We start from the raw sequence: 22,487 nt of genomic DNA, 5'->3' as shown, positions 1-22,487 counted from the left end.
TGGATACATGTTTCTCTCTATTTCCCTAAATAAGTCTGTCTAATCCAGCATCAGTATTAAGTTTGAGTTTGAGGTAAAACTAAGGTCAAGTGTCTTTAACCCTTGTCTTGATTTTGTACACCACAGAGCCAACCAGCAAAACATGGAAAGATGTTCTGTCTGCGAGTTACAGCAGCTCAACGAGCGGCAACTGGAGCTGGGATGCCAGTGACCAATCAGTGCCCTCCACACCGTCCCCACCGCTTTCCAAAGATGCCAACCCTGGCTTTCTGCACTCAACCCAGGGAGATGATGCCAGCGAGGATGTCTCAGAGAGCACTCATTTTATGTTTGAGGACCCTATCCCCCGAAAGCGAAAGGTAAAAAATTGTTAGAATCAGCAGGTGACATGATTCAGAATAGTTTAGCTCAAATTTCACTTTGAACTTTGAGGTTTTTTTTTGTGTTTTTAAAAATGGCTCTTAAGTTCCAGAAATGTCGGCACTGTGCAGTTTGACAGCTGCTGACATGAAGCCTGCCACATTCCTCTTGTGTGAAAAATAGATTGACTTCACTCTTTCACTTCCTTTCTTTTTGTTTTTGTTCTATCAAGACAGTCCAGAAAGTGGAAGTGTTTAACTATAAATAAGCTTCCCAACTGTTTCTAGGCATATGAGTGGAAAAGATGGGAAGCATCAGTAAGAACGGAGGAAAAGACTTAGATTTTGTGGAGGGATCAAGCATGTCTTAAGAAGTTACATTAAGAAAACAATAATGGAGTGTGTTATGAAGAAAAGGAGAATTTATGCTTAGGGCAGCGGCAGGAGGAGAAATTAATGTCTATATTTCTACCATACTTTGGCAGAGAAGAGTTCATATACCGTCTGTGTGGGAGTTTCTCTTTTCAATCCCTGTGGAGTAAAGCAGCAATGGAGATTATTGAGTTGATAAATATATTTCTATATCTTTATGATACAGTAAGGTTTTCTGAGACCATGCTGCCAAATCTGTCTTTCTTTAGATAAGCAGTCGTGACATTAGGTAGGATGGTGCTAGGAGAGATGAACACAAACATACCTCTTGATTTAAAAAAAAAAAGGCGCTGCTTATCATTACATAACACAACGGTTTACAGAATGACTACTGTTATTGGAGCCTTTTGGAGACACAAAACATCAAAAATAATTACACAAAATTCATTTTGAAATGGTAAATTAAGTAACTGGAGAAGTGTGGCAGTGTGGTCCTATAAACTGACTTTAATGAAAAGAAAGCAGGATATGCACAATATATTCAGCTTCATGTGAAGATTTTTATGATGCTTGAAATAAGGTTAAAAGGTTTTCTGCACTCTACATTCAGCGGTTAAAATAAATGATTTAATTATTATTTAATTTGCTCCTTTAAAACTATTTCTATTTCTATTCTCTGTAGAGAATCTGGAAATCTTGTATCTGGAAATCACAGTCCCTCATCACAGGGTCCAGCTGTGCATTAAAACGCATAGATCTCCTCCCTTCAGCTTGCCTGAGTTCTACACTCTGCAAAGCAGAACCTATTACAACCATCAGCACATGATGGAGTGATGTCTCCACTGTTGCGCAAGGACAGTTTTAATCTGTGCTCACATTTCCCATAAATGTTGATTTAAACAAGGTTGCTGTCAAATGTCGAACAAGAGGGGAGTGGCTCTCTCCCCCTTCAACATCTGATCAACTGATGTTAAGTGAGGATAACATACACGTATGATTACCAGATTTAATTCTACATTTTTCCTTTTTTCACACATGTTTTTAAATTTCCCCATAAAGTTTAAATGCAACACATCAAGCCTAATTGTGCACAAGGTTACTGTACTTAAGATAGTTTCCAATAACAAGCATGTCCCCATTTGTCTGCGGTGTGTGGACTCAATTACACGTGTTACACACATCTGATTACTGAATATCTGAAGTCCTTGCTTTATTGTTAGCCATGATAAAGTGCAAAAATGCTATGGTAAATTATTCCTTCACTGTAGGACTAAAGGTAAAGCACAAAAGTACAAATAACAAATGGGGATCTCAGGAAATAAGTTCTTAGTGCGTGACACTATACAGCAACTAGTAGCTATTTTTTTGTTCATCCTATCTGTCTTACTCATGACAAAGTGAATATTGAAAGACAAATACACAAATCTGTCATCTAAAAACGTTCAAACAGAGCCACTTTCCCACATGTTTTATGACACTGGGGGCGTAATGTTAACCTGACCCTGGCCAGATGGATTTCGCTCCGCCTAGCTCCACTCATCCATCTGGGACGGATCCATAGGAATGGCGTTTTAGAAGGCTGGGCCTTATCAAAAATCCTTGCATATGATTGGATAAGCCACTTGTCTGTCATCTTTATCGACGTGCTATTTCAGCCACTCACACCGAAGCTAACCCGTGACACTGATGAGAGCAACGCAGGAAAAAACAAAACTTGAGCTGACAGGAAGAGGGTGGAAGACAGGCGTCAAAGCGCCGCGGGTCGGAGTCGATCCCGGGCCGACCGCGTCGAAGACTAAAGGCCTCCTAACATGGTTCGCGCTAACCGCTCTGCCACGGGCGCACCCCGGAACACAAAACTAGCCAAATCCGGTTGGGAGAAGGGTGAAAACATCGTTTCCACCAACAAAAGCCTTCAGAGGCGTTCTCTGATGTTCTTTTAATGAAACAATATTAGGTAGATTGGACAACACTGAAGAAATAGCAGCATCAATGTTGACGCTTGCTTCCTCGATGCGAGCCGCCATTGTTGTCTGAATCAAAACAGTCTCACGTCACGGTCGCTTCTCCACTACGTCACATCTATGAAACTCCAACCCTGCGTCCTGATTGGCTGGACAATAAAAATTGGTTGGAGAAATCGCTCTCTATGGGAGATGTCCCAGATGGATGTGAGTGAAGCTAGGCGGAGCAATATCAATCCGGCTAGGGTCAGGTTAGCGTAATGTACCCAGTGAGATAGGAAATAGGCAAAGAGGAGTTGGCGGAAGACATTCATCGAAGGTCTTATGGATGAAAATCAAACCTAAGATAGTTGCGTCAGCCTTTCTGATACGGAGTGTTCCCTCTACCACTACGCCATGTGCCGCCCAAAATTAGAGCAACTAGCAAGCTGTGATACGCATAGCCTTCCTGTTATCAGTGGAAATGATTACTCTCTCTCTGTCGCTCTCCCTGTAGGAACCACAGACAGATCTTGACACTTTGAGTCTTATTCACTTAACTTCCATGCCTGTTCTTAGCACATGCCATGTAACCCTTCACGTAGGGTGAGCTCACTGCAGAAAATGGTATCTCAGATGCCCCAGTGCTGCACCCAGAATCTTATCTCAATCTCTCCATTTTGCTGTAGCTTGATTATAGTCCAAGGCAGATTTTGTAGACAAACTACCGCATGCCCGAACAGATTAAGCTTAAAGACTTATCTTAAGTCTCGCTTCATTTTCTTCTTTGTAGTGCATGGTATCATTCAAAACTATTACTTGAATGCCTGAAAGCAGGAGCATTACTTGCTCACATGCTTGCAGAGCCCTGAGAACATTATGTGGGGGGGGGGGTAGTAAAGGTCGTTAAAGCAGTCGGACCATTCCAGACCACTGGGATGCTTCAAGTGATGTATGTTCTGCACGTTTTCCATCGAGAGTCCCAGAAATGTAATACCTGGGATTTTTTTATATCCATATAAAAGGAAGGCTGGACAATTTGTGGCCTTTCTGTTTCCACTGCTCTTAAAGGCCACAGAAAATGTATTTAAATCAGCCAAATGACGTATGGGGCTGTTGTGAAGAAAACTACACTACACCTCCAGTCCAGCAGGTCACGGTAACGGGAATGTGTACCGAAACCTGGTATCAAAATGGCTCTGGGGACACATCGGACGGTCCTCGTAAACCGACAAGTTTCGGCCTTATCGGTCCTCTCAACGGTATTTCTAAGGTCACATTAATTTTATTCAGGGAGACTCCAACCCCCACAAAACTGTTTTTGCCGATCTTCTCCACCTTAAGAGGCACACTCTCCGAGCGGACTGATGGGAGGGGCCAACGTTCTGCTCTCTCGCATGTTCGCCTCGCTTACTTTCATCAACACTGTTGCCAAATATTTAGCAACTTTTCAGACCGCTCTAGTGACTATTTTATTCAAAAGCGACAAGCGATCGATCTAGCAATTTATTTATTTTTTTCCTGTCTTGTTTGAGACTTTGGCAAAGTACTGAAAGCACCGATCGTTGTGAGTTTACTGTGCGAGTGCAGCTGTGAGCGCCACACGCTTCGAAAGCTCTGACGCTCAGTCAGCCTCGCTGTGCCGAAGTCAGAGAGACGAGACCGACTCGTCTGTTCCCCCACTGAAAATGAGTCACGCATGAGCAAAGCTTCCACTAGATCACAAAGTGGGATGTAAATATATTATAAACATGTTCTTTAATGGGTAATGGTAATTTTTTTTTTCTCTGAGACGGGTACACTTAAATAGATCCTGCCCTGTAACTGATTCACCCGCAGCATCTGTCATTTATTCACCTCATCCACTGTGTATGCCTCTGCTATCTTTTGATTAAAATTTATAATATAAAAACATGTATAAATGTCCTTTAGATTCAGGTAAAGTAATACATGAAATTATTTTAAAGAGTTATGTTTTGAGCATATGAGCGTTTTTCATTTTCTGTCTTACCAGTGTTGATAGTCATCTCCTACAACATACTTTTTATTCAAGATATAGTGTTTTAGCCTTTTGTTTATGCCTAAAGTTATTTATATTTTGTTTTTATTGCTCTGTTTCTATACACGATGTTTATTTTGTACTTTTATTTTCTTTGCTTCTGTCCCAAATGTTTAAAAAACAAACCAGTCAGTGATCATTATTTGTTTTTTTACCCTTTTGCTTGATTAAATAACTTGTATTGATAATGGTACCGATGAAATACCAGATCAATAAGGAGTATCGTTAAGAGGAGTAGTATCATCGATAAATCCTTAACGATACCCATCTCTAGATGATGATAAGAAACCTTAAACCTTAAATATGAATGTTGTATGAAGTTGACTTCTGTCGCCTAGCAACGTCGTCAGCGTGAAGCACAGAGATTTAAAGCTGTAAATATTGTAGCCTGAAATTTTGATCCGTTTTGTTTTTTGGTAATTTAATCCTTGAGCAACTCCTACAGTTGTACTGTTGTTGCAGGCATGTTTAACGAGGAACAAATTAATTGTTTCCAAATTTACTCTCCTGCTCTCCAGTAAGACATTAAAGGAGAACTATGACTTTCTGAATTTCTACGCCAGTAGCTCACTATGGTTGCATACAAAGGTTTCTCAGTTAAATTACCGGGCCCTGTTGGCTTAATACATTTTATTTTTGTGTTTAAAATTAGTTTTTACTCTATTTGTTAGCAATCAAAGCACTTTTTTGTGTATATTTACAACAACAAGATTACATAAGTGGAAGTATGATATTGCGCATGTGCAAGATGAGTGAACAAGGAGAGGCAATGGAACCCACAGAGATATATATACAATGTTATAATGACTTTATAATGAATAAATACAATCAGAAGTATATGTTCATTCTCACCTATGAAATGCAATGCCAGTGGTTTGTGCTGTAAATCAGTCGGTACAATTCCTTGTAATAATGAATGAGGCATCTTCTCTGAATCACTCCACTATGCCAATTCCAATAAGGCATCTATGTCGACGTGCGATTCCGCGCCCAACAAGCCGTCCGTGTCTATATGTCTATGATGGAGCCGAACGAGTTAGCAATACCCAGCGAGGTTGCAAAAAGAAAGATGTAAAGGAGCCCTAATCTTGTAGCTAACCAAAAAGTTAGCTTCACAAACTCATATTGAGCAAATGAAAACATTAGACCTTTAACAAACGTGCAATAAATTATGACTTTTTAAGTAATTTATTGTTGCATCATTAACAATATCAATATTTTCATATTTATTGTGCACTTTTTGAAATTGAATGGCATAAATAATTAGTTCAGTTTAATCATTGCTCTGTAGAAACATCTTTTCCTATTCTAGACATCCTTGTTAAGAGAAGAATCAGAATCAGCTTTATTTGCCAAGCTTGTGCACACAAACAAGGAATTTGACTTTGGTTCAACTCTGCTCTCAGTATAAATATAAATAGATAAGAGTCCTGGATGGAGGGAAGGTCAGCCTGACAACCCTCTTTTTACCTAATATATTGTTGTAGTTTGGAACTGTCCTTTTTTTTGAATGAACCAAACCACACAGTGATGGACGAACGTAGGACGGAGTGAATAAAGGCAGTGTAGAAGATGTTGTGGGGTTCAGGGGTTTATTGAATCAGCTTCTTAACTGATCTGCATTTGCAGTGATTTAAGGGGATAGATTAACATCGCAATGACAAGTCTTATTGTAAATTAGTTAAAATACCACATGAAAAGGAAAACCTCTAAAGGAATTAGGTGATTTGGGATTGTTATTGGGATTAAAAACAAGCTTTGCCATTTCCTTTTTCCCCTTTAAAACAGCAGGGTAGAGTAGCAGCAGTTAGAAAACACTACTCAGCACTCTAAAGAGCTTGTCTTGTTAGACAGGAGAGGAAAACATTTTAGGTTAAATTTTAACATGAGTATTAATTGGCAACATGTTCTGTTACGCTTTCTTTTTCTGCTCTTTTTATTTTCTTTTTCATGGACTGTTTGAGGGCAATGAAAAGTGTGCACACCCACCACCTTTCATCAGCAGAGATGCAGGTCTGAATCTGCTCCAGGGACCTTTGCCAGCGCTGGCATGTGGATAGGAAAATTAATTGAAATCAGACCACACGTATTCCATCTCCGTATCAGTTTGCCTACGAGTCAAGTCAGAGTATTGGGTATTTTGGGATACATCTGATGTGAGGAGGAGTGGACTTGATTCATTTCTGAGGGAGGTCTTTAATGGCCTCTTTAACAAAATAGACATTTCATTTATCAGCAAATATTTTCCAGTGTAGGCAGTCTAAAAGCATTTCAAACATATTAATGTTTGGTAATCTCTCTGCTCTCCATTTACCTTTTATGTGTCTGAAATTGTTACGTTAGACTTCTCTCTTAATTGTCTTATCACCCCAGAAGCAGCGTTGCACCGATCAGGCATCTCTTGGCCAGTGCCTATATTCAGATTATATTCTTTGTGGTCTGAGGTTCCATCTTTGGCCGACTCAAATACTTTTATCTTGGAACTGTAACATGCAAAGGGAAAAACTGTGCTGAATGTTCTTTGAAAGAGGTAGTAGTTTTGCATTCAACAGAAAATGAAAGAAAAGATGATTATTCCCAATTATGCACCTGAGCATAAATCCCTAATTTTTATCAGATTTTTAGTACATTTAAAAAAGCACTTACTCTTGGTTGCTGGGTTTAGAGACAAAAAATAATGGGACGTTCTTAGTTTTGATGCATTTAGTAATGGGGGAAACATGTTTTTTAGTATTTTACCTGCCTATCACTAATCAGATTAAATCAAGGGAAATTTTTAAAATCTATGAATTGATTTTTGACGTGTAGTGGATCTTTTAAGTGGACTTCATCAGTCCACTTAAAAGTCCAGTTTCACTAAAGTACACCTTATTGATTTGCAAAAATATTGTTTGGTTCTATGGTTTTGCTCATTTCTGCCAGATGTTGCTACACACCTTTTTTCTCTTATCCAGTATGATGTGCAGATGCCACAGGGCCCTTTTTTTAACATTGCAAATGTTATTATTATCTTAATCTATTGGCATCCTCTCATTAATCCAATAAACACTTACTGTATGCTTGTGTTTAATTCTTATCTTCAGAACTCCATGAAGGTGATGTTTAAGTGCTTGTGGAAGAACTGTGAAAAGGTCCTCAGCACATCCTCAGGGATCCAGCGACATATCCGCACCGTCCACCTGGGGTGAGTTTTTATAATCATCACAGGAATGCTGAGAGTTCTTGTCTCCTTTAACTCTTAAGTTATTTAAACCAGCAACACCAAATCTATTTTATAAAGTGTTTTATTATACATTAGATCAGGGGTTCCCAAACTTTTAAGCCTGCGACCCCCAAAATTACAGTGCTGGAGACCGGTGACCCCTTATGGCGACTGGTTATTTAAAAAAAAAAAAATGTATTTGGGTGGGGGGGATTATGAGATTAAAGTCATAAAATTATGAGAATAAAGTATATATTTTTTGTATAAGATACCAAGTCTTTTAAGCACATTGGCAACAAATCATCTCAGGACCCCCAAGAGGTTCCCGACCCCCACTTTGGGAACCCCTGCATTAGATAATAGGTTTAAATATTTTTTCTTTTCCTTACCTTAAGATAAGTATATATTGCACTGCAGTTTTCATCCTTACTGCATTCCTAAACACACACACACACACACCCACACACACACACACACACACACACACAAGACAGTAATATAACCTCTATGGGTCACACAAGTAAGCTTTGTTGTTGCTTTTTTGTCATTACCGTAAACAGTTTTGCTATGTAAACATGACCATTTTTATATCTGACAGGACTTCAAGCGCTGTCATTTGCTTTTAAAAGACATTTGATTTGCAAGGTTCTATTTCATTTCTACTTTCTCTGCTTCCTGGAGATCGCACACATGTCTAAAGTCTGAATAAAATAGGCCGACACAATGTGAATGCGGTTGAGCTGCATGCCACCAAATCCAGACAAACACTCAGTTAACTATTGTTTTATGCATACCGCGGCATATTTATGTAAATTTGCTGTCAAAATGACTTGTTGTGCATGTGAAGGTTTACTGCAGAAATTCTTTAGAATATTTAGATGTATGTGCGTGGGGATTAAAGCTGTGAAGCAAAGATGACAAACAGACTAAACTAAAGAAGTAGAAAGTTGTTCTTTATGTTGAGAGTGAACTGCATCTGTTTTTTCTCTTGAGAATATAAGCCTCGTATTCATCAAAATATATTTCAGAATAAATGCCATTTTAAATGAGAATCTTTATGGTCTGAAAAGCAAATAATACTGAGAAAATTCCTCTGTAACAATGGCTAAGTGACCATCTCGGTTTATGGAAATTTAAATACCAAAATTAAATTGCTTTTGTGAAATTTCCTACAAATCATTACTAAGTCTGGCATTTAGCATTGAGTGTTAGGGATCATTTTGCAGTCCCGACTGTAAAAGCCTGCTTAAACTGAGAGCACAATGCAGGATATGCCTGCTGGTTTTACCCATGATTTCACGTTGGGCGAGGTCTGCACCGTTCTGAACTAGTCTGAACTGTGCTTCCAACAGCTAATTAAAAAGAGTGTACATCCATACATCTAAGCATTCACCTCTATTGACTCATTTTTCATCTTTTTCGTCTCCCTTAAAGTTTTATTAATGGTCAACAAACAGCAAACTGGTGCATTACCGCTACCGACCGGAGTGTTTGTTTATCTTCACATGATTGGCTTTGTCTGTCACCCTCCCAAGAGTGTGATGTTGGTTTGGTTGGTCTGACAAATCATGTAGCGTGTGATCCCTCATCATTTGCTGTTAAAAAAACAGCTGAAATCTGTCAGTCTGTGCTTCAAGTCTTTTCAAAATCTGTAAAGACTGTGAAAAATTGTGCGGTGTGTCCATCTTTGTGGAAACAGATTTGTTGGGAGTAGGGCTGGACGATGCAGAAAAACAGCATATTGATAAAATAGAAGTCATCGATAATTATCAACAAATTCAAAACATGTATTTTAAGTGCAGCCCTGACTATTTTATGCTGTTGCTTAGAGACCTATTTTTAGATAAAGAACACACAAACACTCAAGCTCAACCCTTAATTCAACTTTTTACCAAAACTTAAGGTTTTTTAAAAAGAATGCATGCTCTCTGAACTTTTTGAAGGGGCGGAGCCTGGTGACGGAGCGTTCCTGAGTCCTGAGTATTTGTGATTGGTTACGAGAATATAATGACTGTAATTAATCTACATGGTAGGCTAGAATGCAAAAGGAAGGAAAACTGTTCTATTGAACTTTTTATTGATCCTCTTTTTTTCTATCATTGATATACGTCTATCGATCGATATATATTGTTATTCAATTATTGTTAATGAATTATTGTCCAGCCCCAACCTGAGACAAACAAATCAGGCTTGGAAAATACAAATAAAACCAGAGGTTTTATATGTGGCACGACCCACCCATTCTAACTTTTTAATCTAATGACAATAAAAGAGGAAAATCTACTGCAGAATCTTTGATAAAGGTATTAGTTTAAATCAACAAAATTTTAAAAGTACAGCGTCATTAACATCTTTTTAATCAAAATATAAGTCCCTAACCAAGGCTGCACAATATATATCAGATATATTGTTATCACAATATCAGTGTAAACAATATTAATACAGTATTAATATTGCAAAATACCATTTGACATGCAATTATTTTTTTCTAATGTATTTCAAGTCTCACAGGTTCACATTTTGCATATCAATAAGGCTACGTTCACCCCTGCAGGTTTTGACACTCAGATCAGATCTTTTACTGGATTGGGTTGTTCATACTACTAAATAAATGTGACCACCATCAGACTTCTGTCTGAACAGGTGAAAAGATCAGAATAGGGCCAGTCACACTGCCATGAAATGGTTGCATATGGTTCACATATGGGCAAAAATATCGGATGTGGCTCAGGTTTGCCTGTTGTGTGAACGTAGCTCAGATTTCTGACCTGTTGGATGGAGTCTGACACGGATCACAGGCCCAAAGACACTTAAAGGTGACTTAGAGCGCTGGAAGCATAGTTGAAAAAGCGTAAGGAAACGCAATAATGGTTAAAGACAACCAGTGAAAAATATTATTCCCAAATACATCGCTGTTCAGAATCTTGAAGATGCATACGTTTTGTAACAATGTTTGTCTTCTGCTGAAAGCAATAGGAAACAGTTTTGCTGTTCCGGTACATATTTTAGGATAACACTCGGAGGTCAGGGCTAAAGGTTTTTTCCTTCAATCCCAGGTTGTATGATTAAGGAAACGGACAGGATTGTGTAATTTTACTGCCCCCTGGTGGTAAGAGAACACATTTTTTGATTTTTGTTTTGAGTTTTACTACTAAAACTCATTAGCAGTATGAGTTTTATGTTTTAAGACGTCCTTACTACTTTTATCTGCAGGCGAAACAGCGACTCAGATTACAGCGATGGAGAGGAGGATTTTTACTACTCAGAGATTGAAGTCAACATGGACAGCCTGACGGAGGGCTTGTCCAGCCTTACACCTACCTCCCCCACCACAGCCGGCCCTCCGCCCATCTTCCCCCCGCCGTTGAGCGACATGTCCCGCTCTGAGCTCATCGGCGTGAACGGTTTACAGAGCCACCTCTCGTCGCTGCTCAGTCAGTCGGCTCCCTCCGCGCTCTGCCACATCCGCACTGACCATGCCTACCAGGTGACTCCCGCCACGCGCCGTACAACACGAGTTTAAAAGTTTAGATTCGGGGGTGTGATCGCTGCTGCAGCTCCAGTCAGCAGATTTGATTGTCTTTCATATGGAAATACAGTTTTAGAGCTCAGAGACAGTTTTAGACATCAGTGGCTAAGACCATGAAAGATTATCTGCTCCAGCATGTGGGAGTTTAGCGGTGACAGAAGAAAAAAAAATTCACTTTAAAAGAGAAGTAAGAGTATATTTTTTGAGTTTTATGTTAGGTTTGAAGTCAGAAAAAAAAATCTGGTAATGCTCAAATTCGTACTTGTGGGATCTGAGTTTTTGTACCCCCTTTCCTCTTCTTCTCCACACCTCTCCGCTTTAAGCTACATTAGTGGAACTCAGTCCTTTTCAGTAGTTTCATTCAGGAATGAGCTTTCGGTTTCAGTGAGAACAAAAAATTATACATATTTATTGCTTTAAAGTAGTTATCTAACTGCTTCTCTCTACTTACAATGTTTTCCCTACATTACAGATTTTGTGCATTGTCTTCTGATGCATTGTAATGCTTTTTTGAGCCATCCTAAACAGCACAAGTAAAGAGTAAATCTGGAATAAACGCATTCCCTAATAACTGTACAATCTGTTTCCACTTTGTTCTTCTCTCATCTGTTTTTCCCCACACATTTCCTGTCCCTCCTTGTTTCTTTTGTGTTCCCGTCCTGGCTGTGTGGGGTGGTTGTCCATGTTCCAGGCCGCCGCTCCAGTGAGTATCCCAGTGGGTGCTGAGCTGGCTGGGATAGACAGTGGTAATGGGATCGGGCCTGGAACTGGGACTGGGACTGGGAATGGCATCAGTGTGTCTTGGCAGCCCCCTCCTGTCATTTTTAAAGGCGCCCCGGTGAGTGAGGCTTTGTCTCACACCTTTTTATCTCAATCTTCACTGCCTCCCTGCGGTTTTCACTCGCAGCCATTTGAAATTCTTTTTTTACAACATGGTTGTTTTTTTTTATCGGTTCTTGCTGCCCTAAAGTAGCTAGATCTGCGTACTTATTAAACATTCGTTTTTTTGTACCCTTCATCTTTTAAAGGTTTGTAGTTATTCAGAAATTGAAACGTCTCATAAGACCCCATTTTTTTATGTGAAATGTTTTTAAAACATCTCAGTTTTATTGAACTGAAGGCAGGCTTACACTGAAACTGCATCTTGTGCTCATGAGGCAGTCATAGAAAAATGAAATGTATGACAACATATTGCATATTGAATATCCTCAGGCACAAACCTTTTGTTTTTAGATCTGCGAAAACACAAAGAAACCGTTCCAAAACACACACATCTTTTGATTTTTAATTAAGATTACACTTAGGTTAAACATGTTAGTTCTACAGGGAACTGGAGGGCAAACAATGAGCTGCATTCAGAACAGCAGCGCTGCAAAGTTGGATGGCATGTGTGTAAATGTGCTAACTTGCTAACAGGTGGCTGCAGAAGACGCTTGTAGAAGTTGCACATTTCACAGCCCCACAAGGTTATATATATATTTTTTATATAAATTTTTTTAATTATCAGTGAGATGGCAAAACCCCAGTTAATACATTTTTAAATAATTAATAAAGGTTTAAGTAAAGTTGATGAAATTAAAGTTTATGGCCCAGGCACCTTGTAAAATAGGGTTATCGTTTTTAATCATTTTAACCTCAGAAATAAATAACATTTCTGTTTTATTCAAACTTTTATGTTGGCCTGGACAATTAATCACATTTGTAATATAATTGCAATAAAAAAAAACGCAGTTTCCAAATCGCAGAGGTCAGCAATTTTTGGCTACGTAACAATTAATGGATAAGTCGCGTCCTTTAGATGTCAGTGATATGATTAAAGTGGGTTTGCTCCACATGGAAGGGAAGAGAGTTGCTGCAGTGAGATAATCTTATTTTATTATTTGTCTTAGAGTTTATATAATCACACTGTTTTTATCAGAAACCTTCAGGAATCTCACCATAGCATTAAGTACTAGTCAAACTGTTTAATACATAGACTTGTTTGTTGGTTGCACTTTATGTTCAACAAGGATTGATGTCCAACTCGACCTGCTATTCTCTTGATTAATAATAATATTCTAATGAATAAAAATAGTTGCATTTCTTGGTTTAAATAGTCCTTGTTTACAGACATCTTTATCTACAGGCCATTTTTGTTGCTTGTTGTTAATGCAGAGAAAAGTCAAAATTAAATTGCAATCGCAATTATGGTTGAAAGAAAATTTTTATTTTTGGCAAAATCGTACAGCCCTACTTTTATGCAACAGCTAAATGTGTGATATCATTATTCATCAAGGGAATGTTGACAAGTTTTAAAAATCACAATTTTATTGTCACAGATAATTTTACAAGTCAGGAAATAACTTTGACAAGCCCAGTTTCAGGTTGTGATTATCCATGTTTATGGTTGCAGCACAGACTTCAGATCCTAAAATTTTTATCGCAATTATTCTTTTTTTCAGCTTTGTTTCCCATTCAGCCAGACTCCGTGAGACTTCTTTGTGTCAGTGCATCATTAAGTTTCTAATGTTTTGCCATTTGTCCAGGGCCCCGTGACACATGTTCGCACTGTTAGCATCGGTGAAAAGCGGCAGCCGGCAGCCAGCACACACACCGCGGTTACCAAGAGCCACACTTTAACAACGCCGGCAACTAAATCAGCACCAGGAACCAGGTATGTTCCCACCAGCCGCCACACACGCTCCGTTTCTAGATGTAGTATCGTTACTGCGAAAAACCGATACTATAGGGTTTCTATTACACTTTCCTACAATGACCCCACTGGTTTGAAATGTTCACGTTTAACAGCTAATATTCTTTTTGGCTTTAATTGCTCAATTTAAGTTTACGGTTATGACTTTTACGGTATTACAGTTGATGCAATTAGATTTGTTGTAGTTTCTTATAATTGTTTAGAGCATTGTTAATGGTATTTAAAATAAGATTGTTTAGAAAGGTTTATTTAATCATTATAGTATAATTTGTCATAACAATTTATGTTAAGCTTACAATTCTTCGTACAGTTGTCCCAGTCAGGAAGTCTAATGCGTTATTAAAAGTATCGCCTTATATATGCTTAAAAAATAGCTATAAAGTAAGGTTAGACAATTTGAACTTATTGTATCTTCCATTTCATTGACAAAGTATTTTTTCCTTTAAATACTACTCCAAGAAAAAACAAAACTTTCTCCTTATTAAAAGGATACTGCTAAACAGTTCCAAATAAAGCATTCAATTTTATGTTTGATTTTGTAAATGCAGCATTTATTGATTCTCTCATTGATCCAATCGGGAGGAAAACTAGTTTGGACACCTAAATAAAATCCTGATCACACTGTTGGTCTGCAAACCGAACAGATTAGTTTATTGTCATTATCAGAGTATGAATAATTCAGACCAATATTGCGATTGTTTCTTTGCTTTTTTGGACGAAGCGGTTGACATTTTCTCTTGACAGCCAGCAACATGTATTTTGACTCAAAAGGATTTTCTGCAGGATGGACAGCGATATATTTAAGATTTATCTGCAGAACTGCCAGACCAACACTTTGATGTTCAATCTGTTTCGATATGACTTATTGATAGATAATAGTTCCTCTGAGATATGTGTGCGAAAAAACTCAGAGCTTTGCATCGAACGTCTTAAAATGTAGGTGAAAACACTTTGATTGTTGGGAAAAATACAGATTTTTATGAATAAGAAAATAATGTCAAGGATCCACAATTAGCCAAATATGAGCTAAAAATCAAAGTTAAATTGGGTTCATAGATCACTGATAGGCGGAGTTGTTAAAAACATTTAAGTTTGTTGAAAATGGATTTCCCGCACTAAATCACAAATATGCTGGCTTGTTTTGGAAGAGAACTAGTTTCTGCTTTTCAGAATTATGTAGATGTAGTTGTATTTGAGAACACTGCATATAGATGTGTTTGGGGTTATTTCTTTCTTTATTGTCAGGGCGAGAAGCTGGATGATGTCTGTGTGCATGTCCTTACACTGTCACATCTGCTGTTTCCAAGGAAACCCCGGGGGGAAGCTAAGAAGTGCCGGAAAGTGTACGGCATGGAGAAGAGAGACATGTGGTGCACAGCCTGTCGATGGAAAAAAGCCTGTCAGAGATTCACCGACTAATCCAGTTGCCTTCCCCTGGTTCTGGGAGACGAGATCCTCCTCGCTGTCGGAGTGACGGCGAGGTTGACTTTTTTTTTTTATTTCCACGGAGAAGATGAGGGCAAAGTTCTCAGTGCTACTTCTGGTGGGCCAGCAGGGGGAATGGGTTGCCTTATCTCTTTTCTGTTTCCAAACACAACGAGAATACAAAAACAAAACATAAAGAGAAAATCACAACTTTATGCAGACCTGGAGACATTTTCTAAGACTCAGACATTTTCACTCACAGTTAAATAAGGAAAACAAAACAAGTTAGCTGTTTATCCGATTCTTTTATTCCCCATCTTTCTTCAACTCAAAGCAAAGTTTGAAGAGTACAAATAAGCTTTTTTTGTTATACTCTGTTGTTAATTGTAAGCTACTTTTGTTTGGTGGGCTGTGGCTCTTCTCCGAGGTTAAACGGTTAACACCGAATGCGCTCAGTGAAATCACTGTAGCAGATCTGTTTCTCTTTGTCACCCTTTTTAAGGGTCCTCATCAAATCTGCCAAATTCTCAACCTACAGTCATCAGTTTTAGAGTAAGATGTAACAACACTGTGTTCTGCCTTTTTACTGGAAATATAGACCCCAAATATAGTTTAGTATCAAACGACTTCTTTCATTAAGCTGATTTATAACAGCCTTCTACACTTTTTTAGATCTGCAATACTGCACTAAATCATTCACAACAAGTGGTACAAAGAGTTCTCGTTTGACGTCCCGAAATATTTTTTTTTCCGAAATATGCACACAGTTTATAAACTATATATGCCCCTATCCTGTTATATATGCATCCCTCAGAGATCAGTTGTCTTTTAAAGTATCACTGTAACCTGAGTTTGCCTGAGAGTTGATATATATATATTTCCTGTATAGTTTATATTCAGCAGTAAGCTGCTGAATCTACTCACATTTTGCATTGTGCAATCAGAGGAATGACAGCATTTAAGCATTTTTCCTGCGTTGTGGTTATCAGTCGCTAGCCGATGCACAGAGGCTCATTCTTTAACAGCTGATGTTCTTGAAGACATTGTTTACCACAGTATGCAAACTGTAACAGCCCTTTGACATTTTTAACTCAACAGTCTGATTGATTATAATTGTGAATGCAGGAAGAACACATAGATTGTAGTCCAATCATATTGACTTAAATATATATATATTTCTTATACGGTTTTCTACAATAAGTTGCTTTGTAAGTTTTAGAATAATAACTAGAGATGCACCGATGTCAGGCTTTGTTGCCGCTTTCTAAACCCCAATTTTTGTAAAGCTTTGACCTGTCAACACAGATTTTAGTTCTTTTGGAAAAAAAAATTAAGAAAAATGGAAAGAACTGTATTTCTAAACAAAAAGCTGCTGTCATAGATTTTTATATTAGCAGAGTTTTACTAACTTCAAACAAAATCAAAATGATTTGGAGTTGACTTTTTATACGTATTTTAGCATCTTATCTTGGTGATAAGTAGTCTCATTGTGGGTATTCCCAGGAGAATGGAGACTGTAACCTTAACTCTGTGATTTCTAAAATATCCAAACTCATCATGTTTCATAACAGACATGGGTTGAAAGCTCAGAAGTATAAGAGAGACACTTTCCTGTGAGATGTTCTTTGCTAGTTTGACAAGGCAGGTACAGATTGACGTGCTTCATACATGAAGAAGATGGGTACAAAGACCGTCTGTAAAAGTACAAATTGCCCAAATCATAAACTGACCGGCTTCTGGCGAAGACTGAATCTCCGTTATAGCAGCTTTTGTGATTCCTCTGACTTCACTTTTAAACACCTCTCCAAACCAAAAAACAACAAACATTAAATCTTTTTCACACAGTTAGAACTTCCACACTGAAGTGTGTTGTCATCAGAGCAACCCTGTCACGCTTACATATGGTGTGTTCACTGGTCGTAATTAAATGGGATTTTTGAAGTCGGGCCTGGTCAAGCTGAAGATCGTTCAGTTGCGGCCTCCAGCTGCTTTCTCGGTGCATCTCTAATAATAACCGTTAACCAGCTATAGATCCATTGGAAACATCAGACTGCACTTCACAGGCTGTCCTGTGTTTTAATAGAAAACAAGTACAAAGAATCTAACTCAAAGCAGGAATCTCCTGTTTTATGTGGAAGTGAGCAGGAATTTAGATTTTTTTAAATTATTATCAAATGGAGTCTTACTTATTTAGAATAAAAGTTCTGAGGTCAGACTGAGACCATGAAAATAAGGGCAGGGTTTACAAGCTGTAGATAAACTACAGATGGTGGAAGTACCTTAAAATTTGTTGACTTTAGAGCCCATTTTGACACCTGATTATTTTTTTGTTAAATAGAAATACAGAGGAAAGAAAAAAATATTTTCTAATATTAAAACTAAAATGCTGTCCACCTCTTTAAAATGTGTGTTTTTTATCGTGCTTGTCCAAAGTAAAATTTAAAAAAGCACTTATGATTGCCATGTTCACATGGATTAAAACAAAAACTATCTTTTAATAACACAGAGAAATCAAAAATAGAAGTAAGCTGCCATTCAATTCTCTACAGAGTAGTTTTATCTGTACAGATTCCTTCTTAGTAAATTGTGTAAGTTTTCTCAGAGTTGACAAAATCAGCTTTTCAATTTGTTTAAGAAAACTGTCTACTTTTTGTTTTTCATGTATTTCAAATGATACTCTAGTTCTGATTTTAAAAAGATAGCCGCCTGAACTATTTATTCCTATAGCCCTTAATCTAAAGTCTGTAAAAATGAATACCCCCACCCCGCATTAGATCTTTGATTTAGGCATGAACAGATCAAAACAAACCCTCTCTTTGTGTGATTTTTATTTTATTTTATTTTTTTTTTCAAGTTGTTTGCCGAGACGCGGCCGTGACAGTAGATGTAAATTTATAGAGACATTTATGCTGTACATTAGCAGCCTTCCTATCGCAGATTTTGCCGCATGTGTTTTATTCGTCAAGTGCTCCAGACAGTCACCTAAGCAGAGCTCAGCAGCAGAGTATCACAGATGACGTGTTTATTTGTTTGGCACGTCTTTGAGTCGGCGTCTTGACTGACAGCGAAGTGCAACGTCAAACCTCTTGTCGCCATAAAAAAAAAACAACAACCCTGTGTCGTTTCCTAGTATCGGCAAGTCAGATGAGCTGCAGGGAAAAGAGGGGAAAAAAAGTAATCTTTTTTTTGTCGGTGAGAGCTGAAGCAAACATTAGGCAGAAATTGTCACAGTTTAAGAATTCCTGATGCTCCGTGTAAAACCTTTATATATCAGTGGTGTTCCAGATAAGCTAGGTCAGCAGGCCTCTTCCAGCCACCAAATTCACCAAGTGCCAATAAAAGTTAAGACATAAAGGAAAAGGTATTCTGACCTTTTTAAAGAAATTGCACTACGCTGTACTGCGCATAGACATGTTTTTATACATGGACGTTTTTGTATTTACAGATTTTTTTTTTTTTTTTTTTCTAAGTGAAAGGGTTTTTTTTCTCGTTTTTGTTTCGATGAGTCGGGAGGGATCCAGTCACAGTCCGATGGGATAGAAAAAAAAAGGGGGTCGAGTATTCCCGCCGAGAGGTTTCCCCACTAACGGCATGCAATCTTAACGGATAAAGTCTCGCGCTCGGTGTCAGATGTTGTACTAAACACTGCGGCGCTGGCAGGTGGAGGGCGCGTGGTACTGGAAGTACAGTGTGGTACTCGGCAGTTGTCGGTCTCTTTACCTTTGTGAGTGCTGAGGACTGGAAGCAGTCCCCAGCCCTGTTGCAGTGATGGGGAAACACCAGCTTCAGTACGTAGCTACACGTTATCATCCCGGTAACAGAAGATGCTTTAAAGTGTTCATTGCCTGGAGTTTTTTTTTTTTTTCTTTCAACAATGTTCATGCGCTTTTTAAACACACTGCTGCAAATGTGCTATTTCCTTCATTTTAAAAAGGCTCCTGCTTCTTGACATTTTACTATGGTGATGTATTACATGCATGTACATACTGTTAGTGCTGGATACCACTTTTTCTTCAGTACATTTGGTTTGGTTGTTAAAGAGTATCCAAAGCCACCCATTAGGTCTCTCCATCCCGAGTAAACACCAGCAGGTTTATGTGCCGAGAGCTTCATTTGGCAGAGAATTAAACCTATTTAGAGGAAATGGGGCCTTTACGCCACACTGTTCCTCTTTATGGCGGCTTTCGTTCTGGGGGGCAATATAGCTCACCGCCCAGAGCACCACAGCTCGGGGCTGGTCGGAAGTTTTTCAGATTTTGTTTTCTTTTTTTTTTCAGCTGCACCCAAAACAAGTTTTGTTAGTTGCTTTCAGAGTTGTAATTTTGATCGTACACAGCGGCAGATTGAAGTTGCCATCTGATTCAGAACTTCTAATGTGGTGCTGTAGTAAAAGGCTATTTCACACTTCTTGAAGGAATTGGGTGTGCATTTATTTTATCATGCCTGGTTTGATATTGGAAATTCTCAGAGGAGTAAAACCTGGACTGAATTATGCTAAACTGCACAGGCGTTCTTAAAAACTATATACTGAGATTTATCAATACTTTATTCTGTTTGGTAAAGCACAACAAAATAAATTCTTAATGCCGCTTTGACACTAGGACCTCCTTAGGATGTAGCTGGGTGCCATTTAAGCAAAAACCGCCACTGTTCAAATTGGAACTTGGTTATCGGGTCCTCAAGCCCCCCTTCAGGACTGTTTTTTTATTATTATTTTTTTATTTACAGTGTCGCTTGGGCCCCTGGCCCAAGAAAAAAAAAAGAAAAAACTTCTGCAGAGATCATTGTCTTTTAAACAAGAGATGCACCAATCAAACAGACAGAGCTAAGAATTTTCTCTGATTGGCTGTGATCAAAGAAATACTGAAAACCATTTTTTTTTTCTTTACTTGTAATGCATCAAAACTAAGAACTCCCTCCATTTTTAATGTATACAACTATAAACCAATGCTTTTTGAAGTTTACCAAGAAATTCAAATAAAGCTTTGGAGCATTCTTTGATGCATAAATGGAGATGACCGGCTAATTCTTTGATTTTTCCATTGAATAAAAACAACTACAATCAAAGAACCTCCAGCATTTTTCTTTTTACGTCACAGCAGGTAGTTAAAAAAAATAATAATAATGATAATTGGCCATCGGCGTTGCCCAGGAAAAAGCCTGATCGGTGCACCTCTTGTTTAAACTTCCAACACATTTGCCTTGTGAAGCGGTGGATGGAGATCGACACTAACTGCTGACGGGTGTGCGGGGAAACAGCAAAGTGCACACACACAACAGGCAGTGACAATATAAGATTTGCAGTTTCAGGGCCTTGTTGTACATAAAGCACGATAAAGAGATCTGTGAGGCTTTGTCACATGTTGTTTTGTTGTATCTCTGTTATATGAAAAGGAAATTTTTTTCAAATTTTTTTTACGTTACTGTTGCTCAGAATATATGTTTTTTTTTCATCTTTAAAGGCAATTGCGAAACTATAGTGAACTGATTCAGTGTATATTGTAGCTTAGTGGCAAAGGGGAGAAAAAAATGACAACCTGTTGAATGTACAACGTATAAAACTTCATTTTGTTGTTTTCTTGTAGTGGCTGGCTAGTTTAGCCATTTTGAGAGATTTTCGTGCGTCCTTATTTGTTGTCTTATTTCTGAACGCCTACAAACATCTGTCGCCACACTGATAAATCATATGGAATAACACAACCATGCAGTATTGCTTTACTATCTTTGTGCAATGACGATATATAAAGCGGAACAACATATTTTATTTTTTTTCATGCCTTTCTGGTGACATTTGTGTTCCCACTCTTACCAATTTGTCCTCTTTATTTGGCCAACTTGGGCGTTTCATTTGAGTTTTTGTACTTTTTCGTTGTCATGGCTGTTGTTTGCGGTTGTGAAAAGAAGCTGTTCTCAGTCAGGATAGCTTTCTACCTTTTGGTCACAATGGAAATTGTTACCTTTTGGGGCATTTTTTTATTATCCTGCCCTGCACATTCCAACAGACAGCGTGACTTTTCCCTCTCGCTTCTTCTTTCACCGCAGCAATTCGTCTCCCATCACTTTCTCTATTCGTGTGCTATCCAGCTTCACTGTGGTTCCACCCAGGCCTTTAGCCAGTACATTAAGCTAAACTAAACCCTTGAAATGTGCAACATAAAAACGTTTTGTTTTCTTTCCAAATACATTAAAATTGGTGTGCTGCTTTCTTGAATGTCCGTTTTTTTTTTTCATTTTGTTCACTAAACAGCAGCAGCAAAACAAATAAGATATATTTTCTTCAAAATCCCGTGTATTGCATTGCAATGGCAGCTCCACACCTCCTTCTCTTGTGCTTGTATTGTCTGTCCCGGCGTTTCGTCAAACCCTATCCTATAATGACCTTTTTTTTTTTTTTTTCAGTGCTGTTGTGTTTTTACTGAGCCTTACGCTTTTATTTTTCTCCCGTCGATTGATTTTTCTGATTGAGTTTGATGTTGTTGTGCATGTCTAGCATTGCTCATGCTTTTCATATTCTTTATTTTTATTATTGTGTGTATGTTAGGAGATACAACACTGAAGGGTTTTATGTGTTAGATTTCCCCTATCTGTATCCAGGAACTCAAGGCTGATGATGGAAGCAAAGCCTGACTGCACTCAGTGCTGAGAAGAGTTTTTGGTGGAAAGGTGACTTCAGTCTTTGGGTCTTCACTGGAGGCCAAGGTTTCTCCTGTATTTGGGTGGGCCCTGCTTCCCCCCCACACACAGGGAGAAAACACTTTCTGAGCAGTGGTGCACTCAATGAGTACTTGTGTGAATGTCAAGCCTTTGACTAGTGCTTGAAAAGATGGATGGACATGTATGATGCTTATAATGTGATCTGTGTGATGTAATGTGACAGTAAAGAAAAATAAACCTGAATGGAAGACA

The 22,487-nt window shown here is 38.4% G+C and overlaps 1 protein-coding gene across 2 annotated transcripts in view; it reads left to right on the top strand.

Annotated features, from left to right (window-relative positions):
- The window catches only part of si:rp71-79p20.2 (zinc finger protein 704), a 54,490-nt gene extending 32,003 nt beyond the window's left edge, over positions 1 to 22,487 (top strand). The window contains exons 4-9 of one of the 2 annotated variants that reach the window (XM_036132772.1): positions 127 to 359; positions 7,817 to 7,917; positions 11,149 to 11,422; positions 12,156 to 12,302; positions 13,990 to 14,117; positions 15,464 to 22,487. In XM_036132772.1, the coding sequence (XP_035988665.1) occupies positions 127 to 359; positions 7,817 to 7,917; positions 11,149 to 11,422; positions 12,156 to 12,302; positions 13,990 to 14,117; positions 15,464 to 15,575 (995 nt within the window). In that variant the 3' untranslated portion in view covers positions 15,576 to 22,487. The remainder of the gene's footprint in view (positions 1 to 126; positions 360 to 7,816; positions 7,918 to 11,148; positions 11,423 to 12,155; positions 12,303 to 13,989; positions 14,118 to 15,463) is intronic. The other variant, XM_012862325.3, reaches the window with a different exon arrangement.

This window comes from Fundulus heteroclitus, unplaced genomic scaffold (genome assembly GCF_011125445.2).
Source record: "Fundulus heteroclitus isolate FHET01 unplaced genomic scaffold, MU-UCD_Fhet_4.1 scaffold_54, whole genome shotgun sequence".
NCBI lineage: Eukaryota > Metazoa > Chordata > Actinopteri > Cyprinodontiformes > Fundulidae > Fundulus > Fundulus heteroclitus.
Note: the sequence above shows the minus strand (reverse complement) of the source record. Positions and strands in the feature narration are given on the sequence as shown.